The 27923-nt window shown below is 42.9% G+C and overlaps 2 protein-coding genes across 3 annotated transcripts in view; both read left to right on the forward strand.

The window, feature by feature from the left end:
* Nucleotides 1-597: 597 nt before the first annotated feature.
* Nucleotides 598-21310, forward strand: sult4a1 (sulfotransferase family 4A, member 1). 2 transcript variants are annotated; one of them, XR_006831728.1, is made up of 8 exons: nt 598-1007; nt 8914-9044; nt 10208-10288; nt 10387-10513; nt 10774-10868; nt 14391-14529; nt 16044-16142; nt 19761-21310. XR_006831728.1 is itself a non-coding variant. In XM_046297831.1 (7 exons), exons 1-7 carry the CDS (start codon nt 839-841, stop codon nt 19871-19873), a joined length of 855 nt encoding a protein of 284 aa, XP_046153787.1. In that variant the 5' UTR covers nt 602-838; the 3' UTR covers nt 19874-21310. The 2 variants fall into 2 exon arrangements, 1 of the variants encoding a protein (XP_046153787.1); XM_046297831.1 differs by lacking the exon at nt 16044-16142 and having other exon boundaries at nt 602-1007.
* Nucleotides 21311-22289: 979 nt separating this feature from the next.
* efcab6 (EF-hand calcium binding domain 6) overlaps nt 22290-27923 on the forward strand; it is a 31508-nt gene continuing 25874 nt past the window's right edge. Inside the window, exons 1-3 of the mRNA XM_046299151.1 lie at nt 22290-22491; nt 23337-23579; nt 23735-23955. Of these exons, the coding sequence (XP_046155107.1) occupies nt 23357-23579; nt 23735-23955 (444 nt within the window). The 5' untranslated portion in view covers nt 22290-22491; nt 23337-23356. The remainder of the gene's footprint in view (nt 22492-23336; nt 23580-23734; nt 23956-27923) is intronic.

Raw genomic sequence — 27923 nt, forward strand, 5'->3', positions numbered from 1 at the left:
GGACTGCTCCTTCTGGGGAGTTCCAATATGGCCAACATTTGCCTCAAAGCCATCTTGCTTTCACAATTAACCATTTGGTTAACAGCATCCCGGGTAGGCTACTGCAGCCTATGCAGCCTTACTCCACTCGTGATATCAAAGTCATTTTTAATAAGGCCCGAAAAGTAAATAAACGATTTGGTAAACTTTTTTTTGTGGAAGATCGGATAAGTGTGCTTTAAACTGTTTACTTGGTATGATTTGTAGCTATTGTCTCTATCTGTGCATCCGACAGCTTTTCTACCATAAAACGTGCGATACCGTAAAGTGTTGTGTATTCACGCAGAAAAAAATTCAGGAGGAGACCGTTGAGGGGATGGCTTTGCAGCGTTTTGCGGGCGTCGGCTCACTTGACAGCAGTCTACCCAGATAAAACAAGAGACCATTACATAGGCTAATGTAGAAGGCCATTGACGTATAATTTGAAAACCTAATATCTTGATTTTAAATTCCAAGAACAACTACCTGCATCAGCTTGAATGCTTCATGTAACCTATGCTTGAAAGCATTCCTCTTCCGGCTACAGACACTAGTGAGCACGCGCGTGCTCCGCAACAGCGAACTGGTGCTGAAGCTGAGGAGGAGGAGGCGCGCGCATCACATGAGCGCATCGCATTACATCACTTTGCTACGACGTGATTGGCTGAAGGTCAATGCGTACTTCGCTCGCGGACTATCACGTCCTAGTCTAACCATATAACTCGACTCGAGACGATAATTATTATCGCTCTCAAAACAAATCTAATTATAACCTTTCAATTGATTACACATATACTGTCGTTCGGTGCCCGTTTTGAGGATGGCCGAGAGCGAGGCAGACACGCCAAGCACCCCGATAGAGTTTGAGAGCAAATACTTCGAGTTTGATGGAGTACGACTTCCACCCTTCTGCAGAGGAAAGATGGAGGAGATCGCCAACTTCTCCCTCAGAAGTAGCGATATATGGATTGTCACGTATCCCAAGTCAGGTAAACAATATTGGCAAGTGTTGATTCTATGCAATACATTAGTCCAGTATCCTCACAAGAGAATGCAGGGTCTTAGGTTTTCGCCATATTGTGTCGTGTGTAATAAACGCAATTGTCTTCAGTTGAGTCCTTATAAGTTTATGATTGCATTGTGTTCAGAGTTGCACTGGCCTATTAGGGAAGGGCATCGATGTTTACCTCTCTCCAAACGTAGCCTGCAGCAGGCTAAATGCTGCGATCGCCTGGCAGGGTTAGGAACATTCACAAATAGACAACAGTCTGACTTCGTGGCAGTCATGGCAGCTCATTCATTCATTCTGAGTTATGTGCTGCTGAAATCAATAACTTATCATTGGAACCTTCGAGTTACGTTAAACGCCGGCGCTCGTCGCATTCATTCGCGGTTGACATATGTTATCGGAGGATACACAGACAATGTATTGAATTTTCAGGCCTCGGGTTACTGCTTACATCGGTCTCTTTCTGTCAGATCCAGACTGCTTTGCGCAGTGCTGTGCTGCTGCGGACAGGGCTACGCTGTGCTTGCGCGTGACGCACTTGTGTGTTGACAACCTGTGCTGGAGCAGAACTCGCTCCACGGGTGGGTCCTCCTGGTCACGTGACTAGGTGGACATAAATATCCATCTTCCCTCAAGTTCATTGTGGGAGTCAAATCTTTCAGAGACATATATAGCAATTATTCCTTTAATGTCTCTTCTCTGTCCACACTGGATTTCAGCAGTGCCTATTTCTGCATCTGCAGGAGTAAAGTATAATTGCAGGAGAGAGAGTAGAGAGGAGAGGTGGGAGCAGTCTGGGTTGTTGTGCTCTCTAGGCCTGTCATGACTTCTGCCGAAGTCGGTCCCTCTCCTTGTCCAGGTGGTGTGGTCGGTGGTCGACATCACCGATCTTCTAGCCATCAGTGATCTATTTTTCCTTTTCCATTGGTTTTGTCTTGTCTTCCTTCACACCTGGTTCCAGTCCCATCAATTACATGTTGTGTATTTAACCCTATTTTTTCCCCTCATGTCCTTGTTGGAAATGGTTTGTTTGTTTGTTAATGCTATTATGTGTTGGTACGCGACAGGTTTTGTACCCATCTTATTATTTTTTGTATATTTTGGTTTTGGGGTTTGTTTGTAAGTTCTTATTAAATTACTCTGTTTATACCAACTTCGTTCTCCTGCACCTGACTTCCCTGCCACCAATACGCACACCTTACAAGGCCTGGCAGTCAGTGATCCCTACAATATTAGCACTGTAATGGAGTGAATGTTATTTGTAATAAGGGTTAGAATCAGACCTCTGCAACGCAAATGGCTGGACCTCCCTCCAGCTAAATATATGACATAAAACCCTCCCTGAACGCTTGAAAGAAACTGTCGCCTGTACCCAAAATAATAATTAAACCAAAGTGGATAGCAGAGAACATGTATACATTTACCCTCACCGCTTGGACAGACCAGAGTCTTAAATATGCAGTTTTAGAAACTGTTCATCTTGTAAGTATTACATAGCAACACAGGAATTTTGATAGCGCCCAAGGTTTTGGGTTTGCAGACCACCGTGGGCAAGAGTAGAGGTGGAAAGATCTAGTAAAAGCATTGCATGAATCTTTCAGGTCCAAGGAGAAATGGCCTCTAAAAACATTTCATGCAATTCTACTCCATTTTACATATACTACATGACCAAATGTATATTGACACCTTCTTGTTGAACATCTCATTCCAAAATTACGGGCATTAATATGGAGTTGGTCCCCCCTTTGCTACTATAACAGCCTCAGGCAGTTTGGAACTCCATCGTGAGTGTCGCAACTGAGGACAGATGATTTTTACGCGCTACGCGCTTCAGCACTCAGCGGTCCCGTTCTGTGAGCTTGTGTGGCCTACCACTTCGCGGCTGAGCCGTTGTTGCTCCTAGACGTTTACACTTCACAATAACTGCACTTACAGTTGACCAGGGCAATTTGATGAACTGACTTGTTGGAAAGGTGGCATCCTATGACGGTGCTGTGTTGAACGTCAAAGAGCTTTTCAGTAAGGCCATTCTACTCCCAATGTTTGTCTCTGGAGATTGCATGGCAGTTTTCTCAGTTGTATACACCTGTCAGCAACAGGTGTGGCCGAAATAGCCAAATCCACTAATTTGAAGGAGTGTCCACATACTTTTGTATATATAGCGTATCTTAGAAATATAACTTTGCTCTGTGCTTCTCAGAGCATGCACTTCATAGCCTATAGGTTAGATCATTTGATTGAGACCACACTAAATAGCCTATAGGCACAGTTGATGTTGCCCGCAGCATTGGGCACACATTGATACAGCCTAATATGCAACTAATTCTAAAACACAGAAATATTGAGATTTCATCCATTACAAATTACATGACCCACCACTGGACTAGATTTTTAAAAAAAAATACTAAACCCTCCCTTTGACTGAAATGACAAAGCATGACCCTACCCCATTTTCCTTCAGGTAACAATTCTGTACATTTCTATCCCGAGTGGCGCAGTGGTCTAAGGCACTGCATCTCATTGCAAGAGGTGTCACTACAGTGCCTGGTTTGATTCCAGGCTCTATCACATCTGGCCCTGATTGGGAGTCCCATAGGGTGGCGCACAATTGGCCCAGTGTCGTCCGGGGTAGGCCGTTATTGTAAGAATTAGTTCTTAACTGACTTGCCTACTTAAATAATGTTTAAATACATTTTAAAAAATGTACAACGTGCCATTTATAAGGTTTTGAGAGTGGAACGTCAACTATCGGAAAGTTAAGAGGGAGAGCACAGTCCTTCCACGTGCACCTAGCCACGAATCTTCCTCAATCATGTCCATGTCACAACAGGCTCGGGCCCATCAAAGAGAAGGGCGGGAGATGCGCAATTCCCCGACGTCCGCAAAGCTTTCGGGGAAAATAAATGATCAGATAGATTTCCCAAGTCCTGGTAAAATATGTAGATGGTAAAGACATTGTACACAGGTGGACATTAGGCTTGAGGCAGTATACCGTATATACTGTATACCGGGGTATTTGGAAATAGCCACTGGATGGTTTTTCAATACAGTCAATACCGTTTGTAGCTACTTTTTTAAGTAAATACCTGCAGTCAACTTGAGCAATGAGGAGATAAAGCAGATCACGTTCTTCATTTCACCTGTCACATTATTTTACATTATGAAGCTTAATGAAAAGTTGAGCCAGTCATGTGTGTTTGTAAATAGCACAATGGGCGAAAGCAGGAGCAGCTGAGTCCAGTTGCATTTTATATTCCAAGTCAGCCGTGTTGTTGTTTTTTTGCTTCAACACAGTGATCAGGGACGTGCGACTATCGTTTCCCTTCAGAGAGAATACATTAGCGCAACACATTCGACAGATGGCAGCCACACAAGTAAACGAGTTGACATCGAAAAACGATGCATGGCCATCATTTCTAATGCTTATCATAGACATAATGTAGCCATACACATTTCTTAATGTTTTGCTGACAGTTCATCTTGAATTGTACCTGAGAAAAGTACCTGAGAAGAGCTACACATCAGTCAGAGCGCCGTCTGCTGATAGAATGCCCATTGGTGAATTCTCATCCTAGTGGAGAAGTGCAACTGAAGCACAAAATGTGTCTGACGCCGAGCAGAAATGACAAAAAAAAAAAGCATTTTAGATCTGCTTTTATAAAACACACCAAGAGATATATTACCTGTTATATATTATCTTCCTGCTGTGAAAAATGAAGAATTCTGTGTTAACGCGACCCCTAAGTTTAACTTACTAGTTATCTAAGTAAGTTACTGAATTAATAAGGTGTCAGCTTTCTGCCGTATTCGAGAAGTCAAAGCACTTTGGGTGAGTTATCTGGACAGCAGCCACTGCTGTCAATTTGATTTCCTTGCGTTTTTTCTCCTCCGTTTTCTCCTATTATCTGCTTCTCCCCAATCTTCTCTGAGTAGAGCAGGGAAACCCCAGACAGACACAGCTTGTACACATGCTGCTTCAGATCAGACAAGCGTGCATCAAAACTTTTGTTCATTTGTACGTCTCTTGTTCATATTCGCTTGTAAATGTTCAAACGCACCAAAAATGACATTCGGTATCTCCTACCTATATACACTACCGTTTTTTTGGTCAGAAATACAGTGTAGACATTGTTAATATTGTAAATGACTATTATAGCTGGAAACAGCTGATATTTAATGGAATATCTACATAGGCGTACAGAGGCCCATTATCAGCAACCATCATTATTGTGTTCCAATGGCACATTATGTTAGCTTAGCCAAGTTTATCATTTTAAAAGGCTAATTGATCATTAGAAAACCCTTTTGCAATTCCGGGGTGTCACCTCTTCGCTGTTGACGTTGAGGCTGGTGTTTTGCGGATACTATTTAATGAAGCTGCCAGTTGAGGACTTGAGAGGCGTCTGTTTCTTAAACTAGACACTAATGTACTTGTCCTTTTGCTCAGTTTGTGCTCCCACTCCTCTTTCTATTCTGGTTAAAGACAGTTTGCTCTGATCTGTGAAGGGAGTAGTACACAGCTTTGTACGAGATCTTCAGTTTCTTGGCAATGTCGTTGCATGGAATAGCCTTAATTTCTCAGAACAAGAATAGACGGATAAGTTTCAGAAGAAAGGTCTTTGTTTCTGGCCATTTTGAGCCTGTAATCAAATCCACAAATGCTGATGCTCCAGATACTCAACTAGTCTGAAGAAGGCCAGTTTAATTGCTTCTTTAATCAGGACAAGAGTTTTCAGCTGTGTGCTAACATAATTGCAAAAGGGTTTTCTAATGATCAATTAGCCTTTTAAAATAATAAACTTGGATTAGCTAAAACAACGTGCCATTGGAACACAGGAATGATGGTTGCTCATAATGGGTCTCTGTATGCCTATGTAGATATTCCAAAAAACAATGTGCCGTTTCCAGCCACAATAGTGATTTACAACATTAACATTGTCTACACTCTATTTCTGATCAACATCATATTTTAATGGACAAAATAAAATGCTTTTCATTCAAAAAGACATTTCTAAGTCACCCCAAACTTTTGAATGGTAGTGTATGTATAGCTTTATGAGCTGGAATTGCAAATGCAATTTGTTTATTTTTGTTCGTGCTTGTTAGCATATTTAGATAGCAGCCTCCATGGAAATTCGCTAATTTTGTTAGAATTTTGGTAGCAGATGCCCAATGCTTTTTACGTTTTTGGCGCCCCCTTGTGCACTAAACCGGTAATAACGTAAATCCTGGAATGATAGAAGGACGATATGACGATATGAAAAATCTGGAAACCACACAACCCAAGCGGACAGTCAATACTCACTGTTCGCCTGTCCGACAGCCAAGGGCGTAACTTTGTGTTGTTGGGGGGGGGGAGATCGGATAATTTTGCCTATTCTTCAAATGGTAATTTCTCATTAAGTTAAGTTTGCGCCTCTTTAACCAGCTCTGAAGGACTTTGTCGTCTTCTGCCTTTTAAAAGTTCCTAAAGATTTTCATGTTCTTCCTCATGACCTGTTAAGGCCTCACCCTGTCTTGCAAAGAACTTCACTGAACCTTACATTTTCAGTAGATAATGTTTTGCTTCCTCTTCTTAAATCAGTAGATAACTGTGAGTCCACAGGGTTTGATTTTTGTGAATTCTTTAAGCATAAGCTGAAAACTTCTCAAGAGCCTTCTTCCAATTTCTAAAGCCTGGTACTAGCTTAGCTACCTAGCTAAGGTTAGCTAGCTAAAATAGCCAAACTAGCATTGCAGCATTCGGTATAAAACGATACTGCACAAAAATATAAACACAACATGTTAAGTGTTGGTCCCATGTTTCATGAGCTGAAATAAAATATCCTAGATATTGTCCATATGCACAAAAAGCATGTTTTTCTCAAATTTTGTGCACCAATTTGTTTACATCCTTGTTAGTGAGAATTTCTTCTTTGCCAGTATAATCCATCCACCTGACAGGTGTGGCATATCAAGAAGCTGATTAAACAGCATGATCATTACACAGGTGAACCTTGTGCTGGGGACAATAATAGGCAGGGTTTGAGTTTTTGCCAAAGCGTGACCTCTTATTCAGAAAAACTTTGGGTGCAATGGAAGCTGAAAACCCCCTTTAAAGAGGCACTGTAATGCAGCCAGAGGAAACTTGAAACCACTTCACTTGAAATGACAAAACTCTGTCAGCTCGCTTCTGGATTACGATGCACTTGGGATGTGGATGATTTGGCTTTGTACTGGGACTGATGTCGATAACTTCTATTTGTGGCTCTGCACCTGTCATCTGTGCTCAACTGGTCCCTGACTTGTGGCTCAGTCCCCTTTATCAAACATGACAACAAACCGTGTCTTACTTTCTATTGCCAAAATAGAAGGGCCTTGCTATTGCCAAAATATGATTAAACTTAAATAATATTACATCTACAAGGCATGTCTTATAGGACTACATTTAAATATTCCAATTTGTGTGTTCACCATTGTTTCTTCACCACTACATTCCAAATTCTCACCTGATGACCTATTCGTCCTCTTCCTGCCTCAACATGGGCGGTCCTCTCTCTCTCTCCACTGACTGTCTCTGTCCCCTGCATGACAACGATATGAAATCAGAATCTAGGCAACAACTGTTTTGTTATAGCACTAGGGCTTAGTCAGCAAGATGAGTTGAACTGATAGTTCCAATCTGTGTGCGATGTAAATTGCTGGTCAAAGTGCTTTACCAGACTGCCTTATAGTAGATATTCAAAATTGTCACCTGATGACCTGCTCGTCCTCTCCCTGCCTCAACATGGGTGGTGCTCTCTCTCACTCTCTATGGCCTGTCTTTGAACCGTGCCATAATCATTGGACCAAATGCCATTATCATATGACAAAAATGGCTGACCTGAACAATGATGGGGTTAACTTATTAACATGAGTTAGATTCTGATTTATTAGCTAAATTTTATTTACTGTCTGGCAAAATATGTATAGCTAGCTAGCTGACTACGTATTACCAGACCATTACAGTATGTACAGTGTAGTTAGCTAGCTAGCTATATAGCCATTCATTCATTTACAATTCTCTGCCCAAAAAATCTTATGTCCTGCACTTTTCTCCTCTTTGGCATTGGTATTAGGGGCACTAGCTACTTTTTCACTAGGTTTAATTAACACTGACTCACTGAGTGCTGCTCATCTGAAACTGCAGTGGAAAAGGAAAGGGGAGGATCCAGATACTGTTCTAGCTTTGGTGTTAGCTTAGCTAGCTACCTAGCTAAGGTTAGCTTGGCTATTTTAGCTACCTAGCTAAGGTTAGCTAGCAAAAATAGCCCTAATATCATTTCATGTTTAGTGTTGGTCCCATGTCTCATGAGCTGAAATAAAAGATCCCAGAAATGTTCCATACACACAAAAAGCACATTTCTTTCAAACCGGCCTCACAACCGCAGACCACGTATGATATTGTGTGGGCGAGAGGTTTGCTGATTATGAACAGAGTGTCCCATGGTGTCGGTGGGGTTGTGCCATTCATCCGCCCTCATCGCCTCATGTTTCAGCATGATAATGCCCCATGTCGCAAGGATCTGTACACAATTCCTGGATGCTGAAAATGGCCTGTATCTGACCAAAAGATCCATATCTGTATTCCCAGTCGTGAAATAAATAGATTAGGGCCTTTATTTTAATTGACACATTTCCTTATATGAACTGTGGCTCAGTAAAATCTTTGAAATTGTTTCATGTTGCATTCATATTCTTGTTCCGTGTAGATCATTTGGTGTGTGAGGTTGGTAAATGTTTGCTAAACAGCACTATAATGGTGTAGTTTGGGCTGTGAATTTTTCCCTCATTGGTATCATTTTACGTTGAGACAAACGACTACCCATTTACCTTTTCCTCTTGATTCTCTCTACCCCCCCCCCCAGGTACCAGTCTACTTCAGGAGGTGGTGTATCTGGTGAGTCAGGGGGCGGACCCAGATGAGATTGGTCTGATGAACATCGATGAGCAGCTTCCTGTTCTGGAGTACCCTCAGCCTGGCCTAGACATTATACAGGTAGGCCTACAGTACTGAGTATTACTACTGTCCTGTAGTACCCTCAGCCTGGCCTAGACATCATACAGGTAGACCTACACCACTGAGTATTACTACTGTTCTGTAGTACCCTCAGCCTGGCCTAGACATTATACAGGTAGGCCTACAGCACTGAGTATTACTACTGTTCTGTAGTACCCTCAGCCTGGCCTAGACATTATACAGGTAGGCCTACAGCACTGAGTATTACTACTGTTCTGTAGTACCCTCAGTCTGGCCTAGACATCATACAGGTAGGCCTACAGCACTGAGTATTACTACTGTTCTGTAGTACACTCAGTCTGGACTAGACATCATACAGGTAGACCTACAGTACTGAGTATTACTACTGTTCTGGAGTACCCTCAGCCTGGCCTAGACATCATACAGGTAGACCTACACCACTGAGTATTACTACTGTCCTTTAGTACCCTCAGCCTGGCCTAGACATCATACAGGTAGACCTACAGCACTGAGTATTACTACTGTTCTGGAGTACCCTCAGTCTGGACTAGACATCATACAGGTAGGCCTACAGCACTGAGTATTACTACTGTTCTTTAGTACCCTCAGCCTGGCCTAGACATCATACAGGTAGACCTACACCACTGAGTATTACTACTGTTCTGTAGTACCCTCAGCCTGGCCTAGACATCATACAGGTAGACCTACAGCACTGAGTATTATTACTGTTCTGGAGTACCCTCAGCCTGGCCTAGACATCATACTGGTAGACCTACAGCACTGAGTATTATTACTGTCCTGGAGTACCCTCAGCCTGGCCTAGACATCATACAGGTAGACCTACAGCACTGAGTATTATTACTGTTCTGGAGTACCCTCAGCCTGGCCTAGACATCATACTGGTAGACCTACAGCACTGAGTATTATTACTGTTCTGTAGTACCCTCAGCCTGGCCTAGACATAATACAGGTAGACCTACAGTACTGAGTATTACTACTTCCTGATCCTGAATCACTTCCTTGTAAAACAGACAGGTACAGTTAACCATAACACTCAGCCCACCACATGCAGCACCATATTTCAATGCAGAACAAGGAATAGATTAGGTGTTTTTCTGCTCCTTGTTTTATACCGTCTCTGTTCCCAATGTCATGATGACAATTCCTCTATGTTTTCACAGGAGTTGACGTCTCCTCGTCTGATAAAAAGCCACCTGCCCTACCGCTTCCTGCCTACAGCCATGCACAATGGAGAGTCCAAGGTTAGAGTACACTTCAATTGGTTTGTGTAATGTTTTCTATAATGTTTCCATCTATTCAGTCCTAATTGTCTGTGTGGTTCTATGTGGTTCTCCTGTAGGTGATCTACATGGCTAGGAACCCTAAAGATCTTGTGGTGTCTTACTACCAGTTCCACCGCTCCCTCAGAACCATGAGCTACCGCGGAACCTTCCAGGAGTTCTGCAGACGTTTCATGAACGACAAGCGTGAGTGTCAGAGTTTAGGGTTCACCCGCCCTGGTGTGCAGGGGGTGTCACTATTCATCATGTGTCCTCTGTCTACACTGGGCTGCTTCTCTTAATTGGGACAAGAGGAATGGTTGGCTAACAAGGAGGCCTTGCATTATTTAGGTAATAAGTAACTGATCAGACCAGGTTGTGTGACGAGGGAAGAGAAAGCCTAGTCACCTGGGGAAACTCACTAAACTCTCTCCACCTATGTCTCTCTCTCCCCTTCTGTCTCATAGTGGGATATGGTTCCTGGTTTGAGCACGTGCAGGAGTTCTGGGAGCATCGCATGGACTCAAACGTCCTCTTCCTGAAATATGAAGACATGTACAAAGTAAAAACAACCGCTTTCCCTCCCTTCGTCTCTCTCTCTCCCTCCATCACTCATCTATATCTACTGTCTATATCTAACTAAAACCAACCCTTACCTGAACCTCTATCCTAGAGGTACAGTGATTAGTGAGCCGCAAAAACCCACCATTTATACATACGTTCATTCTGGAAGCCTCTAGCAGGCCAGGTTTGGCCCTACTTTGGGTGGTCCTGCTCTATCCTATCCCAAATGTCACTGTAACTTTACCCATACCACCTAACCCCTATGATAATTGTACCACCCTCAGAGCTACGTGGCAACCAGAGTTCCGGTCTATGGAACATAACTGCACTCTCATTGGGGCAGAATGGGGCCAAATCAGTAGTGTTGTTTGCTGTTCCAAAGGTCCCTTCAGGGCTGCATTGCACGGAAACACACACACACGTATGCAGGCTCTCACGCTCACACACACACACACACACACACACACACACACACACACACACACACACACACACACACACACACACACACACACACACACACACACACACACACACACACACACACACACACACACACACACACACACACACACACACACACACACAACACCTTCCCAGAAACACAGTGTGTTCTTGTTAGGAATCATTTGCAAACATGAACATTTATACAGTATATACACTAGCAAGCCTTCCAGGACGAGATCTTATTCACTATCACTCAATGTGACTATCAGTGTTACAACATAGTTACAGCATTGACACTGTTGGGGGAAATAGCGTCTCAAAGCCATTCTTCAAATGCTTTTTAAACCGTCAAAATTTTCTTTTAACAATGATTGATCAAAGTAGAGTTGAAAAGTGAACTCTGTGGCCTTTGGCGAAACAGTAAATGGCGGCTCAAAGCATTCTTCAAAATGATATTATACCGTCAAAATGTCAGATTGATCAAAGGAACACGACTGCCTGCAAAAAGATTAACACAGACATGTTTATCTGTTGAGTCCAAGCAGACAAAACAGAAAGTTAGTCAGTCTAATACAAATCCAAGTAGATCAATGCATTTTCTTTGCCGTCACTAAAAAGGAAGTACAACTATCCAAAGGTGCAGAATTATGGGCTATTACTCTCCTTTTATGCATATTATACCAAACTATTTCATACACAAATATTATTCCTGATAAAAAAAATTAAAAGAAATAAGCACATTCATCGGTATCATCACATTGCAGTTCCATGTATTCAATACAAAGGCTAGTTTGCTCGTTGCTATATAGACTTTCCATTGGTGCGCAGAAACACTATCCGCAAGTTTCCTCCGACACTTTGCTGCGGCTGGCTTCCGGGTTAGGCGAGCAGTGCAGCTTGGCAGGGTTGTGTTTCGGAGGTCGCATGGCTCTCGACCTTCGCCTCTCCCGAGTCCGTAGGGGAGTTGCAGCGATGAGACAAGACTGTAACTACCAATTGTATATCATGAAATTGGGGAGAAAAGGGGGTAAAATAAATAAATACAAATAAAAAAGGTGAATAGAATGGAGGAACACGACTATGTACAGGCCTCAATCATCACCATAGAAAAGCTCTATCAAAGTTCACAATGAGGAAGATGATGACTTATGGGAAACCCAACTTCCTGCTCTGCATCCCTGCATGTCCACAATATTTTGGCAAGTAGACAGCCCCGTTTCCTCGATCTTTCCATGTATTGTTATTATATTGCACATGGTATGACACTGATGGGGTGATCTAGAATTTTGTGCAGTAGTATTTACTGATTGCCAGAAACAGTGAACGCAATTGCACAAATTTCTCTTCTGATGAAAACAATGCGTTATAGTCTATGAACAAAACTTCACAGTGACTTTTGTGTTCACTGATGACAAAAGTTGGTCTAAGAAATGCAAGTCAGTTACTAAGGCAAGAAATTGATCAGAATTTCTGTACATGTATTTGAGCATGTGATCAGTGCTGTTCTGCTGTAGGCACGTTTCAACACAGATCCAAAAATGGCTTGTACGCAATTGAGAAAAAAACGTAACATGTATGGCAAGTGTATTTGCTGAGCAAGTGTGTTATATAAGCATAAGACTTCTGTTACTATAGAAAGAAAAAAGGAACTGTGGTCAAAGTTTATACCCGTCCACATAGGCAGACAGAAATTCAGCCGCTTTATTGCAAAGGCAATGAAACTCCAATGTATAACCGCTAGATAACACATAGAATGATCGGTAAACGTGTCTTAGATGACATAACCCGATGTTCGGAGTCAGAGTTCAACCCCCACTCTGTCTGAGATGTAGGGGAGAGTGGAGTGAGTTGAGACGCTTTTTACATTCAGCATCCCTCCGCCAAGGGAACTACAGTATTCTTTCCAACAAAGATTTCTACATAGATTTCAGGATGTCGTGTATCCCTGAAAAGAATCAGATTACATGTAAACATGGCCGTTTTGAAAACACCCGGGGTAAGTTGTGCCAACAGAGACCTCTTGTTTTGGACAAACGGGACGGGGGGAATTAAGCCACTTACAAATGTCTGTACTGAATGAAATATGACCAGTACCTTTTAAAAACCATGTCTATCTTTATTTCCCAAACACAATTCAACACGATCACTTTTTGTCTTTTTATCACTTTAAGCATATTTTAACACAGACTTAATGCCTGACAAGCACTTGTTACTTTTTACCACTGTTACCTCCTATCCAAGCAATAATGCCTTATATTTTTGTTGAGTATATTTCGTTTCAATGATACATTTTGTGTATGGTTTCCTAGAAACAAGAAAACCGTACCCCTTTGGCTCAACTTCCCCCACTTCCCCTTATAAATACAGCCCCAACTACCTTGTCACAGTGGTGTGACTGGGTTGTGTATGGAATAGAAAGTACTACAGCCTGTCTTATACTCCCTATTATTAAGACGTTATCAAACTCGAGTTCATAGGTCATTTGGGAGTGATAAGAAGAAGAGATAATTTGGTACAGTCACCTCATAAATTATTGGCACTCTTGATAAAGATGAGCAAAAGAAATACTGTATTAATTAAATAACACAAATACTGAGCAGTATTGAAATGTTTTCTACAAAACTGTTATTATTTTATATTGCTCAGAGAAATAATAATAGTAATAATATGTTTTCTCAAATAGATACGTAGGTGTCAAAAATATTGGCCCCCCTATATATCTTTTTGGAGCTTTTGGACTTTTAAAATTTAGTCTCAGCTTAAAGCGCAATCAGCGTTCGGAACAATAACAAAGCGGGCTCCCCACCCCTGGTTTTGATAAAAATCTGAGGGATGGAGCTGGAGAAATGTAACCACTCTCACATTCATAGACACGTCTATGGATGCAAGGAATCATGTTTTGAAGCTATATAGTATTGGTTTACAAACTGAGTAAAACAAGTTCTCTCTCTCTCTCTCTCTCTCTCTCTCTCTCTCTCTCTCTCTCTCTCTCTCTCTCTCTCTCTCTCTCTCTCTCTCTCTCTCTCTCTCTCTCTCTCTCTCTTCTCCTACTCTCCTTCATCTCTCTCTCTAGGACCTGGGGACGTTGGTGGGGCAGCTGGCGAGGTTCCTGGGTGTCTCGTGTGACAAGGCCCAGCTGGAGACCATGGTGGAGAGTTGCAACCAGCTCATAGAGCAGTGCTGCAACTCAGAGGCCCTCTCCATCTGCAGGGGTGAGGTCCCCTCCATCTGCAGGAGGGAGAGAGGAGGAGGGATGCGGGAGTGAGGGCGGTAGAGAAATAGAGGGGGTAGGGAGAGAAGGAAGGGAGGGAGAAAGATGGAGCAAGAGATTTGGGAGAGTGAGATAGGGCGGGAAAGGGAAGGACAGAGGTAGAGAGCGAGGAAGAGAAAGAGAGGGATAGTAGGCATAGATGAAAGGAAGATAAGGATGAAAGAAAACAGAAGTGAGGGGTAGACAGACACTAAAGATAAGCCAAGGAATGATCGTTACGGAGGCAGAGATTTCTGAATATCTCCCGACGACAGAGTTGAGAAAGTAAAGAGATCTGTGGGGTTACTGAAAAATTGCTTGTTTTGTGCCGTAAAGTGAATGGAAGGGGTGAAGGCTGTGTGCCAAGAGGGACAGTAACCTAACGTGTATATGTCAACTCCAACCTTTACACACACACACACACACACACACACACACACACACACACACACACACACACACACACACACACACACACACACACACACACACACACACACACACACACACACACACACACACACACACACACACACACACACACACACACACACACACACACACACTGTACTTGGTGTACTCCCTCTAGCCCCATTCATAGCTTCGCTGCTTGCATCATATACATTGTTTAGGCTATTATTAGACACTCACAAGCCTAGACACAAGCATGCTTGCAGTGCATGATATGGTGCACTCAGATAGAAGAGGGGGATCAGAGGGAGAGAGAGAGAGAATGACAGAGAGACAAATAAAGAGGATATCAGAACGAAATGTGTGAGCCTCAGCCGTACACCAAAATGCAGCAAGCTGGAATGTTATCCTTTGCTGAATACTGTACATACGGATGCACTCACACTCTTCAAGGCATATAGAATATGTTCATATGGCTTTACATCTCTGCTAACCTGGCTGAGGATGAGTCAACCTAGACCAGATTTGTATGTAGGTTATGTAGAACAGTTACATACTATGTGTTTGTGTGTAGTCTATAACTTTAAGCAATGATCCAGGGCCAGTTTAGTTGTTTGGCTCATAGTGGTGAAGGTTAGCACTGGGTTGCAGAAGTCTGATCCTTGGTCTGTTAGGGGCAGAGAGTAACGAGAGCTTTATTGTAGCAAACCGCAGATCATGAGTCAGATGTACATACCCCAGCAGTAACATAAACCTTCAAAGGAACAGGGAATATCTCACTGGACCATTCATTAAGGGCATTTCCATACACTCCTATTTTTGCTCTATGACGCCTCCCTGTGGTTAAACATAGTAATTACAGCTCAGTGATTTCTGGCACAAGGAGTTCAGTTTGGAAATCCATTCACATTTGTTGTACTTTTTCTGGCATTATGATTTTTGAATGTTGTTTTAATATAATTATCATTTTTCATGTTCATCATTGTAGATTTTTGTGATGTTTGTTTTTTTCTTATGATTTGTTGTCAGATTTGTCTTGTTTTCTCCACGTTCTGTTTCTTTTAGTGCATGGACCCTAGCCTCTGACCTGGTGCTGGTCTAACATACAGCTCTGAGCTATTAGGGCCATAAACACACATTCCCATACACACTACTGGAGGACAGGTGAGTCCATATCTGTAGACATACATACTTAGGCCCAAAATGATTGGTGCTCTTGATAGATGAGCAAAGAAAACTGTAGCAAATGAATAATACAAAATACTGAGCTATATTTAAAAATATATATATATTTAAGTAGGCAAGTCAGTTAAGAACAAATTCTTATTTACAACGATGGCCTAGGAACCGTGGGTTAACTGCCTTGTTCAGGGGCAGAACAACAGAGTTTAACCTTCTCAACTCGGGGATTTGATTTAGCAACCTTTCGGTTACTGGCAAACCACTAGACTACCTGCCGCCCCATATTGTATGCTCCAAAAATTATATTATTTTATTCTAATACAATTTCTCAGAGAAAGAGATTTAGTTTAACAAGTAATATTTTTCATCTCAAAAATATGTTTTCAATATCTTTCAATACTTCACCTTGTGAGGATAACGGCACTGAGCCTTTGTCTAAAATGTTTTATGAGTTTGGAGAACACATTTGGCGTGGTCTTCCATTCAAACATCTTTACAGATCATTGATATCCATCGTCTGCTCTTATGGACAGCACTCTTCAATTCAAACCACATGTTTTCAACGGGGTTCAAATCCATATTACTGAGATGGTCAGTGAAAAATTGTGATATCTTTCTAGGCGATTAACCATTAACCAGGACCAGTGGAAGTGAAATAGCCCCATAACATCAAAGATCCACCACCATATTGTACAGTAGGTATGGTGTTCTTTTCTGCTTCTACACCCTTATTTCAACACCAATTTCGATATGAAAATGATATTTCGAGATTAAAATAGAGCGCCTTGGCCACACACATCAGTAGTGGGTTTGGCGTCGAAATAAGGGTGTATAAGCAGGAAAGATCCCCATACCTAGATATATGAGATGGCGCTACGTTAGATAGTAGCTGTTTTACGAGCCTCTGTAACGAGTTGGCAGCTCTAGATATTCTGCTTACTGCGGACCAGGCCCTCATCACTGGGACTTGAAAAAAGAGGCAGGCAAGGCGGCCTCCTAACGAGCGAACAAATAGACTGTTCTGTTGGTGAAGATTTTCATCAAGGATCTCTCTGTACTTTGCTCCATTCATCTTTCCCTCGATCCTATTAGTCTCCCAGTCCCTGCTGCTGAGAAACAACCCCACAGCATGATGCTTCCTCCACCATGCTTCAACATAGGGATGGTGCCAGGGTTTCCTCCAGACGTGACGCTTGGCATTCGGGCCAAAGAGTTCAATCTTAGTTTCATCAGACCAGAGAATCTTGTTTCTCATGGTCTGACAGTCCTTTTGACAAAATCCAAGCGGGCTGGCATGTTTCGAGTCGCATGGCAAAGGGTCTGAATACTTATGTAAATACTTATGTTTTTCATATTATTTTATTTATTAAAGAAATGTGCAAAAATGTCTAAAAACATGTTTTGTCATTATGGGGTATTGTGTGTAGATTGCTGAGGACAATTGTTTTATTTAATCCATTTTACAATAAGGCTGTAACGTATCAAAATGTGGAAAAGGTAAAGGGGTCTGAATACTTCCTGAATACACTGTATATACATATACATATCTACCTCCATTACCTCGTACCCCTGCGCAGCGACCTGGTACCCCGTGTATATAGCAAAGTTATTGTTATTCGTTGTGTATCTATTTCGTGTGTAATTAGATTTTGATTTGATTACCTACTGTAAAATATGCTGTTGGATCTTTGATGGTATGGGGATATTTTGCTCAATATAACTTGTTAAACAAAATCTCTTTCTCTGAGCAATTCTATTACTATAAAATAATACACTGCTCAAAAAAATAAAGGGAACACTTAAACAACAAAATGTAACTCCAAGTCAATCACACTTCTGTGAAATCAAACTGTCCACTTAGGAAGCAACACTGATTGACAATACATTTTGCATGCTGTTGTGCAAATGGAATAGACAACAGGTGGAAATTATAGGCAATTAGCAAGACACCCCCAATAAAGGAGTGGTTCTGCAGACGGTGACCACAGACCACTTCTCAGTTCCTATGCTTCCTGTCTGATGTTTTGGTCACTTTTGAATGCTGGCGGTGCTTTCACTCTAGTGGTAGCATGAGACAGAGTCTACAACCCACACAAGTGGCTCAGGTAGTGCAGCTCATCCAGGATGGCACATCAATGCGAGCTGTGGCAAGAAGGTTTGCTGTGTCTGTCAGCGTAGTGTCCAGAGCATGGAGGCGCCACCAGGAGACAGGCCAGTACATCAGGAGACATTGAGGAGGCCGTAGGAGGGCAACAACCCAGCAGTAGGACCGCTACCTTTGCCTTTGTGCAAGGAGGAGCAGGAGGAGCACTGCCAGAGCCCTGCAAAATGACCTCCAGCAGGCCACAAATGTGCATGTGTCTGCTCAAACGGTCATAAACAGACTCCATGAGGGTGGTATGAGGGCCCAATATCCACAGGTGGGGGTTGTGCTTACAGCCCAACACCGTGCAGGACGTTTGGCATTTGCCAGAGAACACCAAAATTGGCAAATTTGCCACTGGCGCTCTGTGCTCTTCACAGATGAAAGCAGGTTCACACTGAGCACGTGACAGAGTCTGGAGATGCAGTGGAGAACGTTCTGCTGCCTGCAACATCCTCCAGCATGACTGGTTTGGCGGTGGGTCAGTCATGGTGTGGGGTGGCATATCTTTGGGGGGCTGCACAGCCCTCCATGTGCTCACCAGAGGTAGCCTGACTGCCATTAGGTACCGAGATGAGATCCTCAGATCCCTTGTGAGACCATATGCTGGTGCGGTTGGCCCTGGGTTCCTCCTAATGCAAGACAATGCTTGACCTCATGTGGCTGGAGTGTGTCAGCAGTTCCTGCAAGAGGAAGGCATTGATGCTATGGACTGGCCCGCCCGCTCCCCAGGCCTGAATCTAATTGAGCACATTTGGGACATCATGTCTCGCTCCATCCACCAACGCCACGTTGCACCACAGACTGTCCAGGAGTTGGCAGATGCGTTTGTCCAGGTCTGGGAGGAGATCCCTCAGAAGACCATCCACCACCTCATCAGGAGCATGCCCAGGCGTTGTAGGGAGGTCATACAGGCACATGGTGGCCACACACACTACTGAGCCTCATTTTGACTTGTTTTAAGGACATTGCATCAAAGTTGGATCAGCCTGTAGTGTGGTTTTCAACTTTAATTTTGAGTGTCACTCCAAATCCAGACCTCCATGGGTTGATAAATTTTATTTCGATTGATAATTTTTGTGTCATTTTGTTGTCAGCACATTCAACTATGTAAAGAAAAAAGTATTTAATAAGAATATTTCATTCATTCAGATCTAGGATGTGTTATTTTAGTGTTCCCTTTATTTTTTTGAGCAGTGTATAATTTCCCCACCAAAATGTATCTCCGTATTTGTATTATTTATTTCATACAGTCTTTTTTGCTCATCTCTATGGAGGGTGATTATGGACCTCACTGTACACGGTTTGGAGTCATAAGGAAGCATAGATAGCCTATGAGCTGATCAATATGCAATAAAGAAGGTTTCAAAATGAAAACATTCATATCGACTACTGACCATTCCTCTCGGGCCGTTTGTCTCAGTGATGTATGATCATGTGACTCTTTCTTCTGTCAGGTCGCGTGGGACTGTGGCAGGACATCTTCACCGTGTCTATGAATGACAAGTTTGACACGGTGTATAGACAGAAGATGGGCAAGTCTGACCTGACCTTTGACTTCGGCCTGTGAGGACCGGACCGACTGACCACAACGACACGAACACGGACTACACTCCTCCTCCTGCTGCCTAAACACTGTACACCTCTGCCTCTCTTCATCAATCAATCAATCAATCACGTATTGGATATAATGTATATATCAATCGCTCCACCGCCAAAGACTATAGCTGTCAATCAACCAACCAATCAATCACCCAATAAATTAGTCAGTCAACGCACCAATCAATCAATATAAAGATTGCATCCTTAAAAAGCTCACAAATCAATTTTGATTTATCAATCAATCGGTCAGTTTCTCAGCCAATCAGCGAGATCCTGTTTTAGCCCAATGTGGCACAGATCCCACCCCTCACCCCCATCTATGTCCCCCCTCTCCGCCCATCATTCCATTCGTCTTCAGTATGTACCGCTGTGTATGTATACCAGTGCTCTTTAGCGAGTTGTGTATGTGGCAGTGGCGCTGTCGCCAAACCAATACAGAGGAAGCTTCCACATCTCGTTCAACACTTAACGTTGAGACAGTGTTATGTTTTTTAAACGCTGTATGAATGCTATGGTGGGGAATCATAAGTCCAGCTCAGAGTCAAGTATAGAGACCACCCATGACTGCCCTTTGATACAGAGCAAGTGTTCAGTTTTGGCTGTATCCAGGTCAGTTCCTATTTGACCTAGTCCTTCATTTTAGCGTTTTTCACTTTCAGTACATACATAGCTTGTTTGTTACAAAAAGGCTTTCAATGGGCATTAGCTTAATCAGCACTAGACTTTTTGTAACAGCCTTTCTTGCTGAAGTGACTGGGGATGTGAGTGTGTGTGTGCGTGTGTGTGTGTGTGTGTGCGTGTGTGTACATGCTCGTGTGTGAGCAAAATCACAAAAACAACACATCACAACTGCCTTTCATATCAGTTCTGTTTGTTCATGCTGCTAAAGTGATGCCTTTCTCTGTCCTCAGACCCATAGCCACCTATAGAGTTAATGTACTACACTGAGACAACAGAGTATCCCTCCATGTTACCAGCATTCTCTGTGTGCTATCCCCCATGTACATGTCCCTTCAGACTGGATCTAAAGTTGCATGGATGGATGTATTCATCCCTCCCCAAAGGTTAGGCATCGAAACATCGTCGCCCTCTGTTTGTCATCAGAGCCCCCTTTCCCTTCTATTGCTTACATCTCTTTCTCTTCCTCCTCTCCGCTGTAAATGCCCTCAGACAGACTGGTAGACCCTCCCCTCCCAACCCCTCTGCTCTGCTGGACACTTGTGAATGTGTTTATTGATGTGGATGTAACAACCTCAACAGACCCCTCCCACAGGCTCAGTTCTCTGCTTTAGGACTTCCCTCTTTCACTTTCTCTCACTCACTCTCACTCTCTCTCTGTCTCTCACGCACTCTCTGTTTCTCTCTCTCTCTCTCTCTCTCTCTCTCTCTCTCTGTCTCTCACTCACTCTCTCTGTTTCTCTCTCTCTCTCTGTTTTCTCTCTCTCTCTCTGTTTCTCTCACTCTGTCTGTATCTCTCTCTCTCTGTTTCTCTCACTCACTCTCTCTGTCTCTCTGTTTCTCTCTGTGTGTGTTTTCTCTCTCTCTCTCTGTTTCTCTCACTCTCTGTCTCTCTGTTTCTCTCACTCTCTCTGTTTCTCTCACTCTCTCTGTATCTCTCTCTCTGTCTCTCTTTCTCTCTGTTTCGCTCTCTCTGTTTCTCTCACTCTATCTGTATCTCATTAGCGATTCAATTCAATTGGCTTTAGAAACATGTGTTTACATTGCCAAAGCAAGTGTAATAGACAATAAACAAAAAGGGAAATAAACTCTCGTCAGCTTTTTCTCTCATTCTCTCTGTTTACGACTTTTGGCAATCCTGCTGCAGCCCACCTCTACAAGGGTAATGTGGTGTACTGTTTGTTTGGTTTTTATATGCCTGTAGGGTTGTCCTAACCTGGGCATAATGAATCATACTTTACATGCTTGCTTGCTGGTTTATTAATAAAGTTATGTATTCAGGATAATTGTGTTGCGTGTGATGTCTTCAATGCACTTGCATTACTTACTAGCAATTTTGAGTCAAAGTATAAATGCTGATACTTCCGTTGACAACCTCCCTCTGCTCAAGCCATGTGGTTCCCTCTCAACTGTTGCTCCATCTGGAGGCTTGGAATACTCAAAACGCTCAACTCTGGTTGAAACTCGTAGTCCAGACCTACTCTTACCGTATACCGGAGCTGCTTTATTTGATTTGCGTTTTCAAGCGCTTTGAGAGTCATTTTTTTTTAATTAAAAAAACGCGAAGTTGAATACATTTATTATTAATTCAGTGGGCATCTGCAGTATCACCATAGTCCTTATCACTAACCACTCGATGTGTTTACTACTCTGGATGAAGAACATGTAGCTTCAAGTGGAGGCAAAGGCATGAAGGGAATTCCTGACATTACATCCAATCATAAACAATAGCGGGAGGAGTCGGGAACTGTAGAACGGTGTCAATACATCTCTATGACAACCACAACGCGTTCTCTGCGTCCCCCTGCGCTTTTACTCAACTCCAAAGAAACCCGAAGGAGAACGTAGGTCAGAGTCAGAGAGAGACCATTTCAATCTATCCAGAACTACATGACATAAAGGAAGGGGGTAACTATAACACTCATTCATTGTAGTAGGCTACATTTCTTCCTGCCCCTTTTAATGGATGTTTTTTTAGTTGCAGCTTAAAACTAAACAAGCAAAGTCAAATAATTTATTTATAACAAACAAGCATTTCAAATGGAGAGATCACAGGAACTAATTTTGATATTTCTAAATTACAAACGGTACTTTCCATTCAAGTACTAATTCATTAATTCATTTGTGACATGATTTGCATAAAACAACACAAACATTTTAATAAACAACTGCCCTTTTAATAATCTAAGCAGGAGGCAAATATGTAAATGTTGTGATTAACCTTGGGGCAACTTCAAAGTTTATGCTAATTATGAAAAGGTTAATTTGAAGTAAAATAATAATTGCCTTTTATGTTTAAATTCTGCTCTCATCCCCGATGTAAAATGTTTCCTATTGCTGTTGCTTTGATTGACTGAGACAAGCTGGCAAACATCTCCTCTACAATGTGCTTGTCTGATATCTTAACACACAGTTCAAGTAGAACAGGAGCCTTGAGTTGATTTATGATGCGTTTGCGTTGGGAAGAGTAAGACATTGTAAACCATCCTCATGTGACGCAGGAACAGAACACCCTGCTCTCATGAATAATGTCACCTGGGTTTCACCTGTCACACACACACACACACACACACACACACACACACACACACACACACACACACACACACACACACACACACACACACACACACACACACACACACACACACACACACACACACACACACACACACACACACACACACACACATATCAAAAACTCTCCAGTGAGTACTGTATGCACCACCCTTCTCTCCCCCCTGTCCCCACAGCTCCACCGGAGCCAGAAGGTATGAGACGGACCCCCCCTGTGGTGCCCCACAACGTGGGCCTGGGGGACCTGACCCTCATGTCCCGAGGACTGGTCATCGCCCCGCGCCCCTGGACCGCCCAGCACATCAGCATCACACACACACCTGGCTCTACACACTCATATACACACACACCTCCATACACACCTGTGGAAGGACAGGGAGCAGGGGAACCCAGAAAGACAGCACTGCAGTCAGACTCAGGTGAGTTCATTCATATATCATTCTCAACTCATAGCTTACTCATAACTTAACATGCTAATGTACCGTAAGGGCAAAACCCTGGAATAAATCTAAACCAAACACACTAAACAGTGTCCCCCACACAGACTCCTAATCACTTCCATGTCCTTCTCCAGTCTCATTGGTACAGTCAGCCCCAGATGAGCATCTGTCCCTGGGGGAGATCAAGGCCCTGCTCCCCCGGAGGCTGGGGGAGAGGCTGGAGGATGTGAGGGCAGCGTTCAAGGCCCTGGACCCTGAGGGGAGCGGCTCAGTGACCCGGGGGGAGTTCAGACAGGTGGTGGAGGCCTTCCTCTTCCCCCTCACGCAGACCCAGCTCAACGCCATGCTGGCCAAGGTGAGAGAGGGCAGATGTGGGTCTCTTATAGACTGGTTTGCGATCTGTTTGTGCTGTCTTGCCAACTCCAATGATAATAGCAGTTGGCAAGACAGCACAAACAGATCTGTGACCTGTGGGGTATACTACAAAGCAGGTTCAATGAGTTAGCCAGCTAACTTGCCTAAATATTCTGAAATAACTTGTCATTTAACAAAAAAAAGATATGCTTGAAATTGACATGGTCTAATTGACTCAACAACCAAAAACACATATCTAAGTTGAGCTTTTGAGAACCAGAAAATCCTTAATGATTTCTGGTTGTTTATCAAAGTTAGCAGGCTAACTCAATGAACCTGCTTTGTAGTACACCCAACAGGTGTCCTATGTTCTGCTCTTGCATAGTCTGACAAAGTAATGCTGATTCTCAAGCTCCGGGCTCCACATCACCACCACTGCATGGTCATTGACTATATTGGCCACTAGATAGCAGTACAAGACTTGAGGTTAGTCTTGGTAATGACAAGTGACATGCTCTATCACATACTGTTAAAAAAAGGGTTTTATGGCTCATGGAGAGGGGACACCATTTCCGTATCTGAAATGATTTCAACCGTTTCCCACTAAGCCTTACTACATAGTCTTGGAGTTCTCAGTTTTTTTATAACAAGTGCTGTGCACAGATGTTTGGTTTGGGTGTCACTGCCCTTTTCTGTTTTCAGAACTACACGGAACAAAAGTATAAATGCAACATGTAAAGTGTTTCCCCTGTTTCATGAGTTGAAATAAAAGATCCCATGCATTTTTAATACAAACAAAAACCTTATTTCTCTCAAATGTTTTGCACATCATCTGTTTAAATCCCTGTTAATGAGCACTTCTCCTTTGCCATCCATCCACCTGACAGGTTTGGCATATCAAGAAGCTGATTAAACAGCATGATCATTACACAGGTGAACCTTGTGCTGGGGACAATAAAAGCCCACTCTAAAATGTGCAGTTTTGTCGCACAACACAATGCCACAGATGTCTCAAGTTTTGAGGGAGTGTGCAATTGGCATCTTGACTGCAGGAATGTCCACCAGAGCTGTTGCCAGATAATTAAAAGTTAATTTCTCTACCATAAGCCGCCTCCAACGTCATTCTAGAGAATTTGGCAGTATGTCCAACCGGCCTCATAACAACAGACATGTATGGCATTGTGTGGGCGAGCGGTTTGCTAATGTCAACGTTGTGAACAAAGTGCCTCATGGTGGCGGTGGGACTATGGTATGAGCAGGCATATGCTATAGTCAAAGAACACAATTGCATTTTATCGATGCCAATTTGAATACACAACAATACCCTGACGAATTGTGAGGCCCTTTTTTTTAAGGTACCTGTGACCAACAGATGCATATCTGTGTTCCCAGTCATGTGAAATCCATAATTAATTGATTTCAATTCAACTGATTTCCTCATATGAACTGTAACTCAGTAAATACAATGAAATTGTTGCATGTTGCGTTTATATTTTTGTTCAGTACATGAGGACCACTTAAGGAAATGTGACTCTCTTGATGCATCACTGACAGTAGTAATAGCAATGGCCACATTACTCATTGATCAAATTGATCATTCCCTTGCACTGTTTATGAAAGCAGTGGGAACATTGATCGATATTTAGTGACGTAGTGTAGCTGTTCGCGCGTTTACATTTTGTGTTCCTATCCCTCTCACTGTTTGTTCTTCATTCACACCTGTTTATCATTGATCAGTACCAGAGTGGTGTTATGGGTAGGGATATACACCTACAGCACAGTTGTTTATCATGTATACGGTGTATCCCTTCTCCCTCCATCCGTGGTGTGTTGCTGTGCGATGCCTCTCATCACTCCTAAGCGCCAATGTAATTGTCTCCACTGTTCCTCTTTGTTCCGTCTCAGCGCTCACGCCTGACAGTTTGACTGCCTGTCTTTCCCACAGATTTCCACCCATAATATCAGCACTTTGTGCTCCTCCCTCCCTCCCACCTCCTCCTCCTCCTCCCCCTCTCTCAGTCTTTCTGTTCCTTATTCATTAAAAAGACGGTGTTTTTCGAGGGGAGTTGTCGAAAGTTTACTTTAAAGGACCATATCGCAGGAGCAGCAGCTGTTGTGCTGGTGACATTTTGATGTGGAAGTCGCTTTGTGCTTGAGGGAGGGAGATGCCACAAGCGGCTTTTTTTCCCTTCTCTGTCTCCCTCCTCTTTCTCTTCCCTTGCCTTTTTGTCTCATCTGTTTCTCAAACACTTTCAGAGAAGCGATTGAGAGCTCGGTGCGTCTAAATGATTTTTTTTTTTTTTTAAAATCGTGATCAATTATTTAGCAGGCGGTGGTTGCCTTACATGTTAAAAAAAACACTTGCTCCAATAATTACAGGGAAGTCCTAGAGCAGAGTTAGAGAGGGAGGAAGGGAGGGAAAGAGAAATAAGACAGACTGACAGAAAGACAAACAAGAGGTGGACAGAGAGGGAGTGGAGGGGAAGACGGAGGCGGATGATGGACAGAGTCTAAGACAGACAGAAAGAGAGAGAAAGAAACAGAGGGAGTCTGTCATGTCTGAAGGGTGAAGGTGCCACCCACTACTCTATACTGCCTACCTCTACTCCACTGAACATTCACTATAACATAATGACCTGGGTCTGACCTTCACACTAGAACACTATATCTACACTTTGAGAATGACACAAATATTCATTTCCACAAAGTTTGCTGCTTCAGTGTCTTTAGATATTTTTGTCAGATGTTACTATGGAGTAATGAAGTATAATTACAAGCATTTCATAAGTGTAAAAGGCTTTTATTGACAATTATTTTTCAAAACCTCTGCAATCTGCCCTGGCATGCTGTCAATTAACTTCTGGGGCACATCCTGACTGAAGGCAGACCATTCTTGCATAATCAATGGTTTGAGTTTGTTAGATATGTGGGGTTTTGTTTGTCCACACACCTCTTGAGGATTGACCGGAAAGTTCTCAATGGGATTAAGGTCTGGGGAGTTTCCTGGCCATGGACCCAAAATATAAATGTTTTGTGCCCTCTAGCCACTTAGTTATCACTTTTGCCTTATGGCAGAGTGCTCCATCATGCTGGAAAAGGCATTGTTCGTCACCAAACTGTTTCTGGATGCTGAATCAACTTTCTTGGGCACCCTGAAGCCTTCTTCACAACAATTGAACCGCTCTCCTTGAAGTTCTTGATGATCCGATAAATGTTTGATTTATGTGCAATCTTACTGGCAGCCATATCCTTGCCTGTGAAGCCCTTTTTGTGCAAAGCAATGATGACGGCACGTGTTTCCTTGCAGGTAACCATGATTTACAGAGAAAGAACAATGATTCCAAGCACCACCCTCCTTTTGAATCTTCCAGTCTGTTATTCAAACTCAGTTAGCATGACAGAGTGATCTCCAGCCTTGTCCTTGTCAACACTCACACATGTGTTAACAAGAGAATCACTGACATGATGTCAGCTGGTCCTTTTGTGGCAGGGCTGAAATGCAGTGGAAATGGTTTTTGGGGGGATTCGGTTAATTTGCATGGCAAAGAGGGACTTTGCAATGACTTGCAATTCATCTGATCACTCTTCATAACATTCTGGAGTATATGCAAATTGCCATCATACAAACGGAGGCAGCAGACTTGGTGAAAATTAATATTTGTGTCATTCGCAAAACTTTTGGCCATGACTGTACACAGCAGTCTTACCAGCCCCATTCCCAGGTATATAGAGCATGCAGAGCGGTGCAGTACTCCTGTGGTTCTAGCTAGGCGTTCCGCTCGGTGCCTGCTGATAGCAGTGATAATTAGACAGTGTGACATCTATAATAAGACTCAATGCCATAGAGCTCTGTAGGGAGCAGAAGCACTGGATTACACCGTGGGAGGATGTAGGGCAGGGTGTCAGAGACTAGACTTTGATTATGAGCCACCAGAATAGGTGTGTGTATATATCTACCTATCCATGTGT

This window comes from Oncorhynchus gorbuscha, linkage group LG14 (assembly GCF_021184085.1).
Source record: "Oncorhynchus gorbuscha isolate QuinsamMale2020 ecotype Even-year linkage group LG14, OgorEven_v1.0, whole genome shotgun sequence".
Lineage (NCBI taxonomy): Eukaryota > Metazoa > Chordata > Actinopteri > Salmoniformes > Salmonidae > Oncorhynchus > Oncorhynchus gorbuscha.

Excerpts from the sequence above, each read along its gene's own strand:
- sult4a1 (XM_046297831.1), top strand. The coding sequence starts at position 839 with ATGGCCGAGAGCGAGGCAGACACGCCAAGCACCCCGATAGAGTTTGAG. Across the intron at positions 10,514-10,773 it reads ACGTTTCATGAACGACAAGC|TGGGATATGGTTCCTGGTTT; the intron begins GTGAGTGTCAGA and ends TCTGTCTCATAG. Across the intron at positions 14,530-19,760 it reads GGCCCTCTCCATCTGCAGGG|GTCGCGTGGGACTGTGGCAG; the intron begins GTGAGGTCCCCT and ends TTCTTCTGTCAG.